Source organism: Callionymus lyra, chromosome 3 (assembly GCF_982586985.1).
Source record: "Callionymus lyra chromosome 3, fCalLyr1.hap1.1, whole genome shotgun sequence".
NCBI lineage: Eukaryota > Metazoa > Chordata > Actinopteri > Syngnathiformes > Callionymidae > Callionymus > Callionymus lyra.
Window position 1 is genome coordinate 17,569,788 of NC_141820.1, and position 18,848 is coordinate 17,588,635.

The 18,848-nt window shown below is 37.1% G+C and overlaps 2 protein-coding genes across 4 annotated transcripts; both read right to left on the reverse strand.

Moving 5' to 3' along the window:
* Positions 1 to 3,932: 3,932 nt before the first annotated feature.
* Positions 3,933 to 8,184, reverse strand: LOC148083610 (NXPE family member 3-like). Of its 3 annotated transcripts, none has more exons than XM_087786695.1 (9): positions 8,075 to 8,184; positions 7,547 to 7,748; positions 6,826 to 6,853; positions 6,635 to 6,744; positions 6,152 to 6,574; positions 5,650 to 5,945; positions 4,906 to 4,976; positions 4,651 to 4,845; positions 3,933 to 4,586 (listed from the first exon to the last, which is right to left on the reverse strand). In XM_087786695.1, the coding sequence occupies exons 4-9, from the start codon at positions 6,740 to 6,742 to the stop codon at positions 4,042 to 4,044; spliced, it is 1,638 nt and encodes a 545-aa protein (XP_087642821.1). In that variant the 5' UTR covers positions 6,743 to 6,744; positions 6,826 to 6,853; positions 7,547 to 7,748; positions 8,075 to 8,184; the 3' UTR covers positions 3,933 to 4,041. The 3 variants fall into 3 exon arrangements, with proteins under 3 accessions (XP_087642821.1, XP_087642823.1, XP_087642824.1); XM_087786697.1 differs by having other exon boundaries at positions 6,635 to 6,747; XM_087786698.1 differs by having other exon boundaries at positions 7,547 to 7,723; positions 8,075 to 8,179.
* Positions 8,185 to 16,235: 8,051 nt separating this feature from the next.
* On the reverse strand, positions 16,236 to 18,196 carry mrpl42 (mitochondrial ribosomal protein L42). Its single transcript, XM_087785760.1, has 5 exons — positions 17,833 to 18,196; positions 17,552 to 17,609; positions 17,408 to 17,492; positions 16,452 to 16,606; positions 16,236 to 16,381 (listed from the first exon to the last, which is right to left on the reverse strand). The coding sequence occupies exons 1-5, from the start codon at positions 17,888 to 17,890 to the stop codon at positions 16,336 to 16,338; spliced, it is 402 nt and encodes a 133-aa protein (XP_087641886.1). The 5' UTR covers positions 17,891 to 18,196; the 3' UTR covers positions 16,236 to 16,335.
* Positions 18,197 to 18,848: the final 652 nt, after the last annotated feature.

The window sequence follows — 18,848 nt, forward strand, 5'->3', positions numbered from 1 at the left end:
TACTTCCCGTGACATTCGGGTGATGTCGCAGTGTATGGAGTTATTTAATACAGCCATATATATGTGTAACTGTACAGAGGGTGATCTGAAAATGTTCAATGGTTGCACGCGTGTTGTGATATCCACAAATGAAAAATTCATATTTATATCTTGTAGTTTTGTATTCAAAAAACATTTGCATTTGTAAACACATTTTAATTTACAAAAAAAATAATACATGTGTAAAACTTAAAATTATGTGAAATTACATTTACATGTTGAGCAGCAATTACACGGATTCACCACTTATTTGGTGTCTTGTTTTATTTATTCTGAGACAATCGAAGGCTTTCGAAGCCCAAAATCTGCAAAATCTTGTAAATCTCCTTGCGATTCACATAACAGCCACTAGATGTCAGTGTTGTAATCAACATTGACCATAGTCTGTTTTTTTTTCAACAATTTACGTTGTGTTGAAGTAGATAAACAAGTTTGGTCAATACGAAAATCGCGAATAAAGTCAACTATGACAGATTTTTCTTCCAAGTTCATGAACTCTAATCTGCCCCTTTGACATCACTAGCCTCTATGTTGTATATGTATATATGTATATTGTAAGTAAGTATTTTTTATTTATATAGCGCTTTTCCAGACCAGGGTCACAAAGCGCTTAAACAATTAAAACAATATTCAATAAAGTATATACTTTAAAGGGCAATATAAAACTGATAAAACAACAGGAGTTCCAGACAGTTTTTCCTAATAATCCGTTTTTGTAAGTGCAGCTCTTGATAATAAGTAACAGACACCGGGCTAGAGCAAACAAGCTCTTGTTAACACCCTCTTGTGACCAGGTTAGAAAACCAATGATTTTGATGATTTTTCTTGACAGAAACCAAAAAATTGAAAAATAACACAACAGTAGTGGGCTTCACCTTAATGGAGACATGTAACACCATTTGTTACACATCAAAATCACAGTTTGCAATTTACACATAACATAAACATTAGATTAGATTACATTGTCCTTTATTACTCCCACAAGGGGAATTTTTGCTTACAGCAGCATCAGGAGCTCAAATACAATGAGCAAGAGCACACAAGAAAACAATTGAATCAAATATTTAAATAAGAACACAATACAAATACAATTCTAAATTTAAAAACTTGTTGATTCACAAATTTACAGCTTATACAAAAGTGTTCGCTCTATACCCTGGTGTCCCATTTGGTCATGCACACTTTTTAGGACCTGTTATTTAAGGCAAGCAGTCATCAACATTTGGTCCACTTTCCCACTGTGCACATCTTCAACCTCACATTACAAGATCCCATCTTTTAACACCAGTTGTCAGGAGTAGACTTTTGTCCTCTTAGTCCAAAAATTTGATTTGAACCCTGAAGGTTGGATCTAGTTCTTCCTTCTATGTTCTTCCTTGGAGTATTCCCTGCTTCAGCAAGCTCACAACCTTCCCCTCCTGCCATTATCTTCCTGATGTTGCCGGTTTCAGCCAGATCCAAACCTCTGTGCCTGGTCTGAGCATGTTACAAATTGCAACACACCGATCATACTTGCACAAGCTTTGACCTTCTTCCTTACACACTGTACCTGGTAAATAACTGAACATAGTCCAAGGCTGCTGGCAACTGTCACTTTAAAGTCAGTATAACATGAAATAGAAGAAGTCCTTCAGCTGCTCGCTTGATTATTGAAAGATTAAAAGATTGAAACAACAACTTAGCTTTAGCTGGGCTACACTCTCCTTCCCACTCTGGGTAACTGGATCATGTAAGTGACCAGTAACCTGAGAGAACCCTTCAATACATCTCCTATAATTACTGCAGAACCCTATGAAGGATCTAAGCTCATTTGGAGTGCTTGATATTGGCCATTGTTTCACAGCACTAACCTTCTCCGGGTCGGTTCCTATTCCCTCAGACACAACTTGATGACTAAGAAATTATACCTCCGCCAGCAGAAAATGACACTTCTCCACTTTTACTTTTAAGCCAGTGTCCCTTTATCTCTTGAGAACTGTTTCGAGTCTCACCAGATGTTCTGGAAAGGTGGCAGAGTACACAGATCAAAACAATCTGGAAGAACAAGTCATTCATAGTGGCCTGCATTAGATGTTGGAACGTTGCCTGGTGCTTTACACAGTCCGAAGGGCATCCCAACATACCCATACAAGCCAAATGGTCTGGTAAAAGCATCCTTTTCCTATATCCCCCTCCTTAACTGCTACTTTATGGTACCCACTAGCCAAATCAATGGTGGGGAAAAACTTGTAGAATGCATCAAGGCTTTAGTCTATCCTAGGAAGTGGAAAAGCATCCCATCTAGTCTTAGAATTGAGCTTCCAGTAATCCACACACAGCCTCAGGCGGCCATCAGATTTGAGTACCAGAACAAGCGGTGATGCATAGGGGCTTGTACTTTCTGAGTAGTAGCTCTGAAATGTTCTCTCTGACTTCTTGATATTGATTGGGTGGTATTCTTCGATGAGGACACCGGCACCTCGTTTGACACTGGAATTCCATGTACTACTTTATCAATGTAACCCAGGTCTTCATCTTGAGCAGCAAAAACATCTGCTTATCTTAAATGACCTTATATCTAAACGTGAACCCAGTTGTGCTTGTTGTTCAGGTCTACACCCAACATGAAGCCTCTCCAAAATGACTTTCATGCCACAGTCAGTCTCCTGACTACCCTGTTTGTCAGTCGCTACCTCTTCATGATTAGCAGAAATTTGTTGGACCCTAACCTCACAAGGATCACTCTAAACTCTCTGACATGGGCTCAAGATTCCAAATCTTGCTTTAGGTGGTAACCATACCTCTTCTTGTGGAAGGTTTATCACCTTAACTGGAAAGACTATATCGCTCCGTGAGCCCACTGTGGGGTTCACAACCAGTCCCCCAGACAGTGGAGTGTTTCCAGGCTCGAACAACATGTTAAGGTTGACGCCAGAGTCCCTCGGACGACCCCATGCATAAACTGTGGCTATGGAGGATGCAGGTACATAACACCTCCCTTTGCTGGCTAAGCGCACGGTTGAAACATTCTGCAAAACCTCCGCTTCTTGCACTCTTGAGAATGCATGTTGCCATAGTCACTTCACAGTTTGGAGAGGAGTCAAATTTTGCCAGTACCAATTGCTTGCATCCCTTCACTATATTCATCCTGGTTATGGCCGGTGGAGATGAAGCCAATGCCACCTCTTCGTCTTTGATAATAAGAAAGCCACATTCCGGTATATTGATACCAAGGGGTCTGCACATCCAGCTCGACATATCCAATATAGGGTAACAGTAGCTTGTTAGCAGCTGTAATCGTTAGCCATTTAGCTGTACATCGTTCCTTAGATAAAATAAGCCAATAGCCTTTCCCTGTTGTGTGATTATTTCAAAAACCTCTTGCAGGGTCACTGCTAAATCTGTCTGCTTGTCTGTGTTTGAAACTCCCTTCTCTGGGAGCTTGTCAGAGCTGTTACCCACCAAACGTCAGGTCTTACCCTTGGTGGTTTGAGGGCGATCTTCTAGGGACCAGGTCAAAGCCTCTTGCCTATCCTCGTACCAGTCAGCAGTTGGTCTGTCCCAAATAAACCTGCGCAACTCATGTGTGAGGTTTCTGTCCCGTACACCTTCAATGAACTGGTCTGTAAGAGTAAGTTGTGCATCTGAAATGGCAGTGGGTGAATGTTGAATAACCAACGCTTATATACGCTAATAAACAAAAGGCAACTAGCTTGAGTGGTGCAATTTTCACCTCCATATTTCTGGAATAAACTTTTCATGTGCATCTTTAAATCCTTTATCTTTCTCCACTGGTAGTTCACTTTGTTTTTGAGAAAAAAAAGTCTGTTTACTGTTGGTTTAAACAAAGTTTAAACCTGCGAATGAGCTGACTTATACTGTATGTTCATAGAGTCAAGTAAATTTGCAAGTCATTTCCTCTTTACATTTTTTAATAAAAAGTTGGTCTTGTTATTTAACAAGATGACACACACACACACAAACACATACAATAAATACACCCACTCAATAACGTTCTGGAGTCTATGGAGGACAAATGTGGGACAAGACCACATCGATCATGTTCTTAATGATGGCGGGCGGCGGGTGCAGCATATGTGGCAGGTGGTGGGCCAGTACCATGTCCCAGGCATCCAGCCACTGCACATTTTGATCCTTGAAGATGGCGCGCAGGATTATGTCTCGTTGTAGGGAGTAAAAGTCGCTGTTGAGTAGAGCCTTGGTCAACTCCAGCTCCTTTGGATTTGCAGTCCGGATGATCACCACTGTTTCCGGGGACCTGTTTAGCAACCGGACCACAGCCCTGCGGATGTTCTGAAGCCGCCTAATGTAGATTTCAATGGGGAAGGTTCCAAAGTGGGCCCAGACGCCCAGGATCACCACGGTATCCGGTCCTCCAGCGATGTTGTCCAGCTCGGAGGCAATGTAGCGGAGCTCGCTGGTTGGGATGGGAAGGATCCGGATGGGCACCCCATGAGGCCTGAAGTTGACTAGGATGTTGTGCTTGTTGTCAAAGGCAATGAAAGGTCCAACCATCTTGCCGGTGTGCAGGTCGAAATCTGTCAGACCTGGAAGAGACAGTGAGCCTTGACCCGGGTCAGCGAGCAGATACCCAAGGGCCAGTTAAGTTACCTGGAAGTGTTGCAGTGAGATACTCATATAACTGCCGGACCGTGGAGTCTCCATATAGGTGCAGGGTTTTGCCACGCAGACACCGGCTGACCGTGTCCAGGTCATAGAAATTCTGGACGGTGGTGCCCCCTAGGGTTCGCCAATCCCCATCGAAGTAGTAGCCAGAAGGTCTGAGCTGTTGTTTCTTAAGGCCACCTGCAGGGAGTTAGAAGGCATCAATACATTTCAAGACTACGATGAGGGGACTTGACTCACTCTCGGGTCCCGGGAGGATTGTGATACTGGTTTGACCGGAAGACCCAATCGTCACTTTCAAGTTTATGCCACTTCAAAACAAAAAGAGACGGAAGAATCAGAACTTTGATCCTGGAGCATAATCCTGAGGTGGTCTGGGGGTGGACTCAGAAAATTGGTGAGGCAGGAAGAATGGATAGCTTGTAGCTAGCTTTTAACAGGAAATGGACACATTTCTGACAGGAAAACGACCAATAACTAAAAACAGCTCAAATTTCATGGAAATCAAAAAATGTGAAAATATTAAAGAAGCATACATCAAGTATTGTTTTAAAGCTAAACAGAAAATGGCACTGTTTGACTAAAATGCTCAAAGAGTAATGCTTATTGAAAACTGAATACAAGAAAAATCTAAAAGTGGATTTTTACATTTTTTTAAAGAATTTCTGTGTTTTTTTAAAGGGGGACCCAGCCAAATGCTAATGTTGTTAAAGGAGCCTTGGCATGGTCAAGTTTGGGTCTAGACTAACCCCTGGTCTAGACTATGAGAAAGTCTTGGTCCCTGACCTCTTCTGAATTTGTTTGACAAGAAAAGTATTTAGAACTATTGATAAAATATAGTAAGACATAGATTATTCAGGAACAGGTACAAAATCTTAGAAGGAAACAAGCAAGACATGAACTGCAGAGGTCAGGTGATGCGATCTGACCCACGCACACTGTGGACCGTGACCCCAACCTCCCGGACAACAGAAAAAGTCTGACCTCTGAAAAAGTTGGCTCTCGTGATCTCTTAATCGGTAGTCGAAGTGTCCCATGGCGTGGTCGTTCCTGTCGCCGCAGCTCAGTTTTGGGGGTTTGGAACAGAACCAGGGTTCCCCTGTCTGGATGTCGGTGAAGTTGCACAGCCGCCCTCCATTTGGCCGGAAGCAGATGTTGCAGTTGACCGACTCAGAGACAGAGCCACGTCGGAAAACGCTAACAAAGCTGACACGATCCGGTTCTTCAATGTTGAGTCTTTGCAGCACGGAGACAGCCTCGGTCGGGTGGACCAATGTCACCTGTGGAGGAAGAAGAAGAGTCTTGTGGGACAAGGCAAGACCTAGGGGGTCTGTCCAACTGTACCTTGTCCAATCTAAGTCGTAAAAGTCTGTTTTTTACATTACAAGTCTGCTGTTTTGTCCTGAATCTGGGACCATTTGGTCCTGGTTGGACAGTTGTCCCTAAGGCAGTAACTAACAATGCTCTCAGTGTCTCACAGTCGCACCTCAACAGTGGCACCTCCAGTCCACAGCAGGGGAAACGATGCTGAATAGGATCCATTAAGGTGGTCAAGCACCTGCCCAGCGACACCGGCACCAAGGTCCTGGTTGTAGAGTCTCGCCATAATCACATCACCGCCAAGCTTCTTCTTAACGCCCTCAAAGTCCTTCATCTGGATTTGAACCTGCAGCTGATCCCCAACATGCCACTTATCTTGATGCCGGTCGATGGTGAAGAAGCTGTTCTTGGGACTGCTCGTCTTCCTCAGGTTCAAACTAACTGCTGGAGCCTCAGGCCAAGACACCAGGCTTAGAAGGTGATGCTGTTCCAGATCATCTTCTTCAGACTGAGGCGGGAAACTACAGAATTGTTTCCTGTCTCGACTTGGAGAACTTGACGTGGAGCTGCTTTGCTCCCGGATCAGAACCTAAGAAGCATCACAGTGGATCTTAGACCAGAGGACTGGGTCAGACTGTAGGGAACTCACCGTCCAGAAGTCCAGCTGACGTGAACTCATCATGGAGACCAGAACCACCAAGAACACAACGAAAATCAGAAACTTTGGAACTGAGAATTTCTCCCACAACCTCCTCATGGCTGCTGAACCAGAAAGTGTGTCAATATTTAACAACAGGTGGATATTTGATACCCCAACGCACACAGGAATGTGATACTTACTAATCTAATAGGGTGTGAACCTTTGTGTCTGCAGGACAAAGAAAAAAAAGAACAAAATGAATTATTTGTCACAAAAGGTTCCAGTTTCCACCTTTATTTATAGATAGAAAGATGGATAGATGGATAGATGGATAGATGGGTAGATGATCAAGGAAAAGCTTGAACAAATAAAAACATCTTTAGTCAAGTACAAAGACAAAGATTAACACAAACTCCTGTGCACATTCTCAACAAGGATATCCAGAATAAAGCTGCATGATTCGAAGTCTGTTTTTGTTCTAGCAAAATTGGCAAAAAAAACATATATCAAGTCAAGTCCTTTTATTGTCAAATATGCATGTATTAAGACATACAGCATAAATTAATTTGTGGTCCTCTCTGATCCACGATGCAAAACATTAAAGACATTAAACACTTAAAACAATCAAAGAATTAACAGTTAAAGACAGACATTAATTAGGACATTCAAGAAAATAAATAAAAATAAATAACCAACAAAATTAAATAAATAATCAAAAAACATAAATAATCAACTAATAAACAGAATATAAACACACAAAAAAAACAAAGAACAAAGTTAATGCACAGATAAAAGTTAAAGCAGAGGTGAGAGTAAGTATAAGTGATCTTTTCTCCCTTTAAAAGTCCTTATCATGTAAATACAATTAAATACACATAAAGAGATCAGATAATGCTGAAATGAACACCCATTTCTACTCACATTACCCTTGACTCTCACAGACTTGTGCTCGTCCTCCTTGAGTGCCCTATCTGCCCGGGTGTGGTTCTGCCATGTATTAAGTGTGCGTCTGAAACCTGGATCTGTGGTGACGCCTGTCATGCGTGTGTGAGGTTCCCGAGGCAGCTGGCAGGTACCGACAGGCCCAGCGATTTGCAGCTGATATCAAGAGTTGTAAAATTACCTTCAATCACAAGAAATCTGGAACAGTTAAAATGGTACAAGACATATATGTATATATATAATGTACACAACTACGTCACTAAGCCTCCCCAGGAGCTCCGCAGCAATAATCAATAACTTTTATTGACTTTTAAGTCAAATACATAGATAAATGTTAAATATACTGTATATCTAAATTTTTTATTAAAAACTAAACGTTAAATATATATTATATATATATATATACATGTTAAATCTAACTTAAGTAAAGTTGACTCGATATTGGCAGATTCGATCTTTGCGCGTTAATAACTCGGGAACGCTAAGGTGTTGAATTACAAATCTTACCTTCTTCAAATCCCAGTCACCTGCTGTATTGACTACAAGCGCGTTTGAACCTTAATATCTCGTCATATTATCCTGAGAAAATACACGGATTTCCATGCAGGCGGCAAGTGAGGCGGCGTATAAGGGGCCGTCCTCAAAATAGACGTCTTTATAACTCTTTAATTTAAGTTTTTATGGTCACCATGTTCATGTGAATAAAGAAGGGCCTCCATATATATGTTACCACACTCATTAGTTTTTTACATTTATTTTCAAAATCAGTATTTTTGTGCAACATTTCACATACATTTTGTAATAGCTTTGTTATTACAATTGTGATGGTCACCAAATCCATGTCACTTATGAAGTACCTTCATATCAAGTTACTACACCCATTCGTTTTTTTAATTTCTTCTTGAAATTTTCAAAGTCACCTTTTTTGTGAAATATTTTACATACATTTTGTAATAGCTTTGTAATTACAACTCTGATGGTCACCAAATTCATGTCACTTATGAAGTACCTTCATATCAAGTTACTACACTCATTATCGTTTAAATTTTTTTCTTCAAATTTTCAAAATCGCTATTTTTGTGCAATATTTCACATACATTTTGTAATAGCTCTGTAATTACAACTCTGATGGTCACCAAATTCATGTCACTTATGTAGTACTTTCATGTCAAGTTACTACACTCATTCGTTTTTTTAATTTCTTCTTGACATTTTCAAAATCACTTTTTGTGCAATATTTCACATACATTTTGTAATAGCTTTATAATAACAATTGCGATGGTCACCAAATTCATGTCACTTATGTAGTACCTTCATATCAAGTTACTACACTCATTATTATTTTTTTTTTTTTCTTAAAATTTTCAAAATCGCTATTTTTGTGCAATATTTCACATACATTTTGTAATAGCTCTGTAATTACAACTTTGATGGACACCAAATTCATGTCACTTATGTAGTACCTTCATATCAAGTTACTACACTCATTAGTTTTTTTAATTCCTTTTGAATTTTTCAAAATCACCTTTTCTGTGCAATATTTCACATACATTTTGTAATAGCTTTGTAATTACAACTCTGAGGGTCACCAAATGTATGTCACTTATGTAGTACCTTCATATCAAGTTACTACACCCATTCGTTTTTTCAATTTCTTCTTGAAATTTTCCAAATCACCTTTTTTGTGAAATATTTTACATACATTTTGTAATAGCTTTGTAATAACAACTCTGATGGTCACCAAATTCATGTCACTTATGTAGTACCTTCATATCAAGTTACTACACCCATTCGTTTTTTCAATTTCTTCTTGAAATTTTCCAAATCACCTTTTTTGTGAAATATTTTACATACATTTTGTAATAGCTTTGTAATAACAACTCTGATGGTCACCAAATTCATGTCACTTATGAAGTACCTTCATATCAAGTTACTACACCAATTTTTTTTTTTTATTTCTTCTTGAACTTTTCAAAATCACATTTTTTGTGCAATATTTCACATACATTTTGTAATAGCTTTTTAATTACAACTCTGATGGTCACCAAATTCATGTCACTTATGTAGTACCTTAATATGAAGTTACTACACTCATTCGTTTTTTTAATTTCTACTTGAAATTATAAATGTGACCATTTCTGTGCAATATTTCACATACATTTTGTAATAGCTCTGTAATTACAACTCTGATGGTCCCCAAATGTATGTCACTTATGAAGTACCTTCATATCAAGTTACTACACTCATTCGTTTTTTTAATTTATTCTTGAATTTTTCAAAATCACCTTTTCTGTGCAATATTTCACATACATTTTGTAATAGCTTTGTAATTACAACTCTGATGGTCACCAAATTCATGTCACTTATGTAGTACCTTCATATCAAGTTACTACACCCATTCGTTTTTTTAATTTCTACTTGAAATTATAAATGTGACCATTTCTGTTCAAAATATCACATACATTTTGTAATAGCTTTGTAATTACAACTCTGATGATCACCAAATTCATGTCACTTATGAAGTACCTTCATATCAAGTTACTACACTCATTCGTTTTTTTTATTTCTTCTTGAACTTTTCAAAATCACCTTTTCTGTGCAATATTTCACATACATTTTGTAATAGCTTTGTAATTACAACTCTGATGGTCACCAAATGTATGTCACTTATGTAGTACCTTCATATCAAGTTACTACACCCATTCGTTTTTTTAATTTTTTCTTGAAATTTTCAAAATCACCTTTTTTGTGAAATATTTTACATACATTTTGTAATAGCTCTGTAATTACAACTCTGATGGTCACCAAATTCATGTCACGTATGAAGTACCTTCATATCAAGTTACTACACCAATTTTTTTTTTTTATTTCTTCTTGAACTTTTCAAAATCACATTTTTTGTGCAATATTTCACATACATTTTGTAATAGCTCTGTAATTACAACTCTGATGGTCACCAAATTCATGTCACTTATGTAGTACTTTCATATCAAGTTACTACACTCATTCGTTTTTTTAATTTCTTCTTGACATTTTCAAAATCACTTTTTGTGCAATATTTCACATACATTTTGTAATAGCTTTATAATAACAATTGCGATGGTCACCAAATTCATGTCACTTATGTAGTACCTTCATATCAAGTTACTACACCCATTCGTTTTTTTAATTTTTTCTTAAAATTTTCAAAATCGCTATTTTTGTGCAATATTTCACATACATTTTGTAATAGCTCTGTAATTACAACTTTGATGGACACCAAATTCATGTCACTTATGAAGTACCTTCATATCAAGTTACTACACTCATTAGTTTTTTTAATTTCTTCTTGAATTTTTCAAAATCACCTTTTCTGTGCAATATTTCACATACATTTTGTAATAGCTTTGTAATTACAACTCTGATGGTCACCAAATTCATGTCACTTATGAAGTACCTTCATATCAAGTTACTACACCCATTCGTTTTTTTAATTTCTTCTTAAAATTTTCGAAATGGCTATTTTTGTGCAATATTTCACATACATTTTGTAATAGCTTTGTAATTACAACTTTGATGGTCACCAAATTCATGTCACTTATGAAGTACCTTCATATCAAGTTACTACACTCATTAGTTTTTTTAATTTCTTCTTGAAATTTTCAAAATCACCATTTCTGTGCAATATTTCACATACATTTTGTAATAGCTTTGTAATAACAACTCTGATGGTCACTAAATTCATGTCACTTATGAAGTACCTTCATATCAAGTTACTACACCCATTCGTTTTTTTAATTTCTTCTTGAAATTTTCAAAATCACCATTTCTGTGCAATATTTCACATACATTTTGTAATAGCTTTGTAATTACAACTCTGATGGTCACCAAATTCATGTCACTTATGAAGTACCTTCATATCAAGTTACTACACTCATTATTTTTTAATTTCTTTTCTTAAAATTTTCAAAATCGCTATTTTTGTGCAATATTTCACATACATTTTGTAATAGCTCTGTAATTACAACTCTGATGGTCACCAAATGTATGTCACTTATGAAGTACCTTCATATCAAGTTACTACACTCATTAGTTTTTTTAATTTCTTCTTGAATTTTTCAAAATCACCTTTTCTGTGCAATATTTCACATACATTTTGTAATAGCTTTGTAATTACAACTCTGATGATCACCAAATTCATGTCACTTATGAAGTACCTTCATATCAAGTTACTACACTCATTAGTTGTTGTTTTTTTTCTTAAAATTTTCGAAATCGCTATTTTTGTGAAATATTTCACATACATTTTGTAATAGCTTTGTAATTACAACTCTGATGGTCACCAAATGTATGTCACTTATGTAGTACCTTCATATCAAGTTACTACACCCATTCGTTTTTTTAATTTTTTCTTGAAATTTTCAAAATCACCTTTTTTGTGAAATATTTTACATACATTTTGTAATAGCTCTGTAATTACAACTCTGATGGTCACCAAATTCATGTCACGTATGAAGTACCTTCATATCAAGTTACTACACCAATTTTTTTTTTTTATTTCTTCTTGAACTTTTCAAAATCACATTTTTTGTGCAATATTTCACATACATTTTGTAATAGCTCTGTAATTACAACTCTGATGGTCACCAAATTCATGTCACTTATGTAGTACTTTCATATCAAGTTACTACACTCATTCGTTTTTTTAATTTCTTCTTGACATTTTCAAAATCACTTTTTGTGCAATATTTCACATACATTTTGTAATAGCTTTATAATAACAATTGCGATGGTCACCAAATTCATGTCACTTATGTAGTACCTTCATATCAAGTTACTACACCCATTCGTTTTTTTAATTTTTTCTTAAAATTTTCAAAATCGCTATTTTTGTGCAATATTTCACATACATTTTGTAATAGCTCTGTAATTACAACTTTGATGGACACCAAATTCATGTCACTTATGAAGTACCTTCATATCAAGTTACTACACTCATTAGTTTTTTTAATTTCTTCTTGAATTTTTCAAAATCACCTTTTCTGTGCAATATTTCACATACATTTTGTAATAGCTTTGTAATTACAACTCTGATGGTCACCAAATGTATGTCACTTATGTAGTACCTTCATATCAAGTTACTACACCCATTCGTTTTTTTAATTTCTTCTTAAAATTTTCGAAATGGCTATTTTTGTGCAATATTTCACATACATTTTGTAATAGCTTTGTAATTACAACTTTGATGGTCACCAAATTCATGTCACTTATGAAGTACCTTCATATCAAGTTACTACACTCATTAGTTTTTTTAATTTCTTCTTGAAATTTTCAAAATCACCATTTCTGTGCAATATTTCACATACATTTTGTAATAGCTTTGTAATTACAACTCTGATGGTCACCAAATTCATGTCACTTATGAAGTACCTTCATATCAAGTTACTACACTCATTATTTTTTAATTTCTTTTCTTAAAATTTTCAAAATCGCTATTTTTGTGCAATATTTCACATACATTTTGTAATAGCTCTGTAATTACAACTCTGATGGTCACCAAATGTATGTCACTTATGAAGTACCTTCATATCAAGTTACTACACTCATTAGTTTTTTTAATTTCTTCTTGAATTTTTCAAAATCACCTTTTCTGTGCAATATTTCACATACATTTTGTAATAGCTTTGTAATTACAACTCTGATGATCACCAAATTCATGTCACTTATGAAGTACCTTCATATCAAGTTACTACACTCATTAGTTGTTGTTTTTTTTCTTAAAATTTTCGAAATCGCTATTTTTGTGAAATATTTCACATACATTTTGTAATAGCTTTGTAATTACAACTCTGATGATCACCAAATTCATGTCACTTATGAAGTACCTTCATATCAAGTTACTACACCCATCAGTTTTTTTAATTTCTTCTTGAAATTTTCAAAATCGCTATTTTTGTGCAATATTTCACATACATTTTGTAATAGATTTGTAATTACAACTCTGATGGTCACCAAATGTATGTAATGGGTGTAGTAACTTGATATGAAGGTACTTCATAAGTGACATGAATTTGGTGACCATCAGAGTTGTAATTACAAAGCTATTACAAAATGTATGTGAAATATTGCACAGAAATGGTCATATTTATAATTTCAAGAAGAAATTAAAAAAACTAATGGGTGTAGTAACTTGATATGAAGGTACTTCATAAGTGACATACATTTGGTGACCATCAGAATTGTATTTACAAAGCTATTACAAAATGTATGTGAAATATTAGACAGAAATGGTCATATTTAAAATTTCAAGAAGAAATTAAAAAGACTAATGGGTGTAGTAACTTGATATGAAGGTACTACATAAGTGACATGAATTTGGTGACCATCACAATTGTAATTACAAAGCTATTACAAAATATATGTGTAATATTGCGTGAAAATAGTGATTTAAACGAATTTAGAGGAAAATCTGAAAAACTAATGAGTCTAGTAACTTGATATGAAGGTTCTCCATAAGTGACATGAATTTTGTGACCGTCAGAGTTGTAATTGAAAGAAAGTCTGCTGGTTAAAATCAGACACTATTTTTCAACACTACATTTTTGTCAGTGTAAGTAATTTGTAGACGGTCCCTCATCTGGTGTCGCGCCTGCAGAGGCTCTTTCACGCTATTTTTGCTGTTTACGTGCGATCAACACATTTGTTCTTCAAAAGTGAGGGTGTAGTACATAGCTAGTGTAACAGTGATCAAAATAGATCGGGCTTTGTTATTTTTAATAACTCGTATAAAGAGGTATTAGAGCGCAAAGATCGAATCTGTCAATATCGAGCCAACTTTACTTAAGTTTAAAACTAAATCTAAATGTTAAATCTAAATCGAAGTGTTACATCTCTTAAATATATATCTAAATCTTTATCTAAATCTTAATCTTAAATCGCTGTTGTTGTTTTTTTGCTGATTTAGAAGCATTATTTAGCTATATTTTCCTAGATTTAGCCAATATTTCTCACATTTATGAAATATAAAATCTAAATGTAAAATACATACCTACATTTTAAATATATATCTAAATCTTTCTTTAAAAACTAAACGTTAAATATATCTAAATATTTCTTTAAAAACTAAACGTTAAATATATATCTAAATGTTGAATCTAAATCTAAATGTTAAATCTAAATCTAAATCTTAAATCACTGTGTTTTTTCGCTGATTTAGCCAATATTTCTCACACTTATGAAATTCAAAATCTAAATGTAAAATACATACCTAAATGTTAAATATATACCTAAATCTTTCATTAAAAACTAAACGTTAAATATATATCTAAATGTTAAATATATATATATATCTAAATCTTAAATCTAAATCTTAAATCGCTGTGTTTTTTCGCTGATCTAGCAGCACTATTTAGCTATTTAGCAATTCATTGACAGACACGATCGACGAGTTTCGACTGTTTTCCCTCAACAACCAGAGGATCAATCGATAGCAGCTTGTTGATCTTCACAGACACGTGGCTCACTCAGCTTTTCCAGGATATTAGTCAAGGTCTTCATGAATCATAATTCAGTGGAACTTTTAAGACTTTCATTATTTATTTAAAATGTGTAATTATTGACAGATTAAAATTATATAACTTTTAAATGTATCCCATAAAAGTTTAAGATACATTTCCACTATAGCGACTATAGCAATTTAAATGAATTAATTTGTATTGTTGGTTTAAATAAATAAATGGAAATATAATAAATATAAATAAATGATATTATCAATTAGTCCCAATAAAATAGAGGCGGTGGAAAGTACCCACCTTCTTTATTCCAACTTGAAGGATGCGTACAGAGCCAAACCTCTTCCTCCACTAGGAAGGTCTGGTCATTACCTGGCCCACCTTCAGTCACAGTCCACTCCTCTGGTGCAGAGACAGACTGTGACCAGTAGGACAATAAGGAAGTGGACACCAGCTGCAGAGGACTCCATCAGAGACTGCTTTGACACCACAGACTGGAATGTGCTGCTGAAGTCTCATGGTGAGGAAAATCGAGGGTCAGAAACCCCGTCTAACGGATTATTTGTCGCCCCTGATCAGACGGTCCGTTCTTACCCTAATAATAAACCGTGGGTAACAAAGGTCAAAACCATCACTGGACACAAGACCAAGTCCTATATGACTCCATTGGACAGGGTGGAGGAGGAAAAAGGTCTCAACAACTTTCCACACAGGTTCGAGCAGGTCACCTCACCCTCACTGCTGCCCGCCTCAGGACCTGCCCCGCCTTCCTTGTGCCCCCCTCACTTCCACACAACCGCTTCCCAGCTTCACCTCACCACAGGTACGTGATGTACTTCGGAGGATTCGTCCAGGGAAGGCTGCCGGTCCTGACAAGGACGCTAAAGACCTGCACTACTTAACTAGCTGATCCACTCAAGCGTGTCTTCAACCTCAGTCTACGGCTGGGGAAAGTACCAACTCTGTGGAAGACTTCCTGTATCGTTCTAGTCCCGGAAAAGATCTCGGGCCACAAGTCCAGCACGCACTGGCCCGCTAAGGAGACCTCCAGATGAATGAATAAAGTTTTATCCATCCATCTGTATATGTTGAAGTTTGCGATTGTACAATATATAATAGTCAAATATACGTTGTAAATAAATAAAAATCACCCGAGAGATTGAACCACACACTTCTAGTCTGGATGTGAGAGGGACGTTTACTGGAACCATAAAGAACTCAAGAAACAATCTTATGAGACATGGAGGAGTTTATCAGTGAAAGATAAGCAGCTGTCAATCATCGGTCCTGAGGTGGAGACTTCTTCTTTCGCCGGGTGTGATACCTGAAACGTAGGTTGTGGCCGTTAGAAGAAGCGCTTTACTCTGCGATGAGAATAGACCAGAGAGACTCACTGTCCGACTGGGTACCAGCGATGTTTGGTGGTGAAGAACATTTTGCTCAGCTGCTCAATCGAGGGACCAGCTGGTTGCCGATGGTCCAGTTGGGCCTTCAGGACCTGATCGTGGGTCTCAGGGGGGCTGCTGACCGTGTCTGGACGCTCAATAGCCTGCAGACAAAGAACATGAAAATGGTCTGAGCGTCAAATCACAGGAGAGGAGAAAGTAACGCCTTCAAGTTGCAGGGCTGCCAAGTTACAGAAAATATCAAGAGTGAGAGTTGAGTGTCATGATGTTCTCGGCGAAAAAAAATGTATATTTGTTTTAAACAATTTATAGATATGGCACAAAATATTGAATAATAACACTGGCACTGTCACGAAAGACGGACATGCTTTATGTTGCTTCTGATTGGTTTATATTACGGGGTGCTAGTGTGGTTTGTCAGAGTTACACAAAAAATTATCAAAGTTTATTACCATGGGAAAAAATAAATATTGAAGTATTTCAGTATTGAATAGGTAAAAAGAGTGTGAGAAACATTAAGTGTGGTGTCAGCATAAGTCAATTTGTGCGACAGTCACTTTTAAAATGCGTCAAACTTAAGGCCTAGGGCCCAAATCTTGTCCACCAAGTCATTTTATGTGGCCCCACTGGATGCTTGGCTCAAAGTCAAAGTTCATATACAATAGGTTTATGTTGATGACTCTAAAGATGCCAGTGGATAAGTTAAGAAGCTGAGATTATTGGAGACAGAAAGAGACTTGCAATCACAGTACAAGCGAGGTTTAAAGCAACACATTTGATGGGAATTAGACACTGTTATACGTTATTCTATCGATAGACCAGCTCTGCATGTTAACATCTCTGAAGCCACTTTTGGATAAAGATGTCCTGTCATGCAGCTCTGCCACGACTTAATCTCATCCTTCATCTGAACATCTTCAAACATCTTTGCAGAGGCGATGTACCTGTGTGAGGTCATAGGGCACATCGACCTCGGGATGAAAACACACCACCGTCTTCAAGTCTGAGGTGACGGCGATCTGCACCTGACTGGAACACAGAGAACTAGTTCATGACTCGATGCTGCAGTCGGACGGTGCAGAACTGACCTGTGAGGGTCGTGAAGGGCTGTGTGGTCAGACTTGAGTCTCCGATGAGTCAGACATCCTGCAACACAAACGTCAAGTCTCATTGAAACAACACAACATGCCAGTTTTATTTCACTGCCATTGATCAAGTACAGCGTTGTAACGATTCACGCCAACAGCTCGAGGCTGACGTCAAGGTTAGCCTGAGTTAGCATGATGGATGAAACACCAACATTTCAAGAGTCCGCCAACAAACCTCTGACAAGTCAACACTTGAATGACTCGAACGAGACTTGACTTACTGTGCAGAGTCGCCGCTGAGCCGCGAGAAATTAGAAATCTGCCCACAAGAGAGGACATGTTGAGAGTACGGCACCGAAATACTTCCCTCGCGCAACAACGGTGCTGACTTTAGTTCCGCGGTAACAACAGTGCTCTGATGTCACTGCTGTTATTACTTCAGAAAATGAATTGTAATACAAAAGATCAACGCAAGGTATGATCGATTGATTCGCATCGAATTTATTTTAGTTCTTTATGAGCTATTGTTTTTGTTTTTTTTGCAGAAATGGTCTCTAAAATATACGAATATATGTAAACAAATACTTGATCGTACATGTGTGTAAGCCAATTAAATTTACATGTTTACATGTTCAATAAAGTTGGGAAGAGAGAAGTGAAATCTCATCTTGTCCTACAATTTAAATTTGTATTGGGGGGGCCCTAGGTGGATGTAACTTTGTAATGGATGTAACTGGAAATATCTTAATCTCTGTTGAGAGAAGTGAAGATGGCTTCTTTAACTCTTTCAAACCATCTTTCCTCTATTACTCACAGCTGAACGTTTACGTCCTCGAAAGAGTGTCCTGTGTCCTTTAAGTGGAGATGGACGGGCGTTCCTAGTCTTTCCTACACAAGGTTGCTGGAACTTTGTAACGTGTTCTTGCTCTTTAGCCTATTGTTGCTTTCTTGTGGTGAAGGCTTCTGATGACACCCAGTTTTCGCTGCAATGGGTGATGGGAGTAAATTGTAATTGTTGATCTGTATCTTTGGATTTTCCACATTGAGGCACCTGTCTGCCTTTAGGTGCACTTCACAATCCAAATTCGTGAACGTGATGTTGTCCACTGTGCTGATGGGATCCATGTAGGCCATCCACCTCATGAATTAAGGATTTTGACCCAGGTGTCATCAACAAATTTAAACCATGAGATCATGGAAACTGCCAGATCTGATTACATTCAGAAACTGGTAACAACAAATCAGAAAAAAACCCAAAGTGTTGTTTGACACGATAAATTCTCTCGTGTGTCCTGCT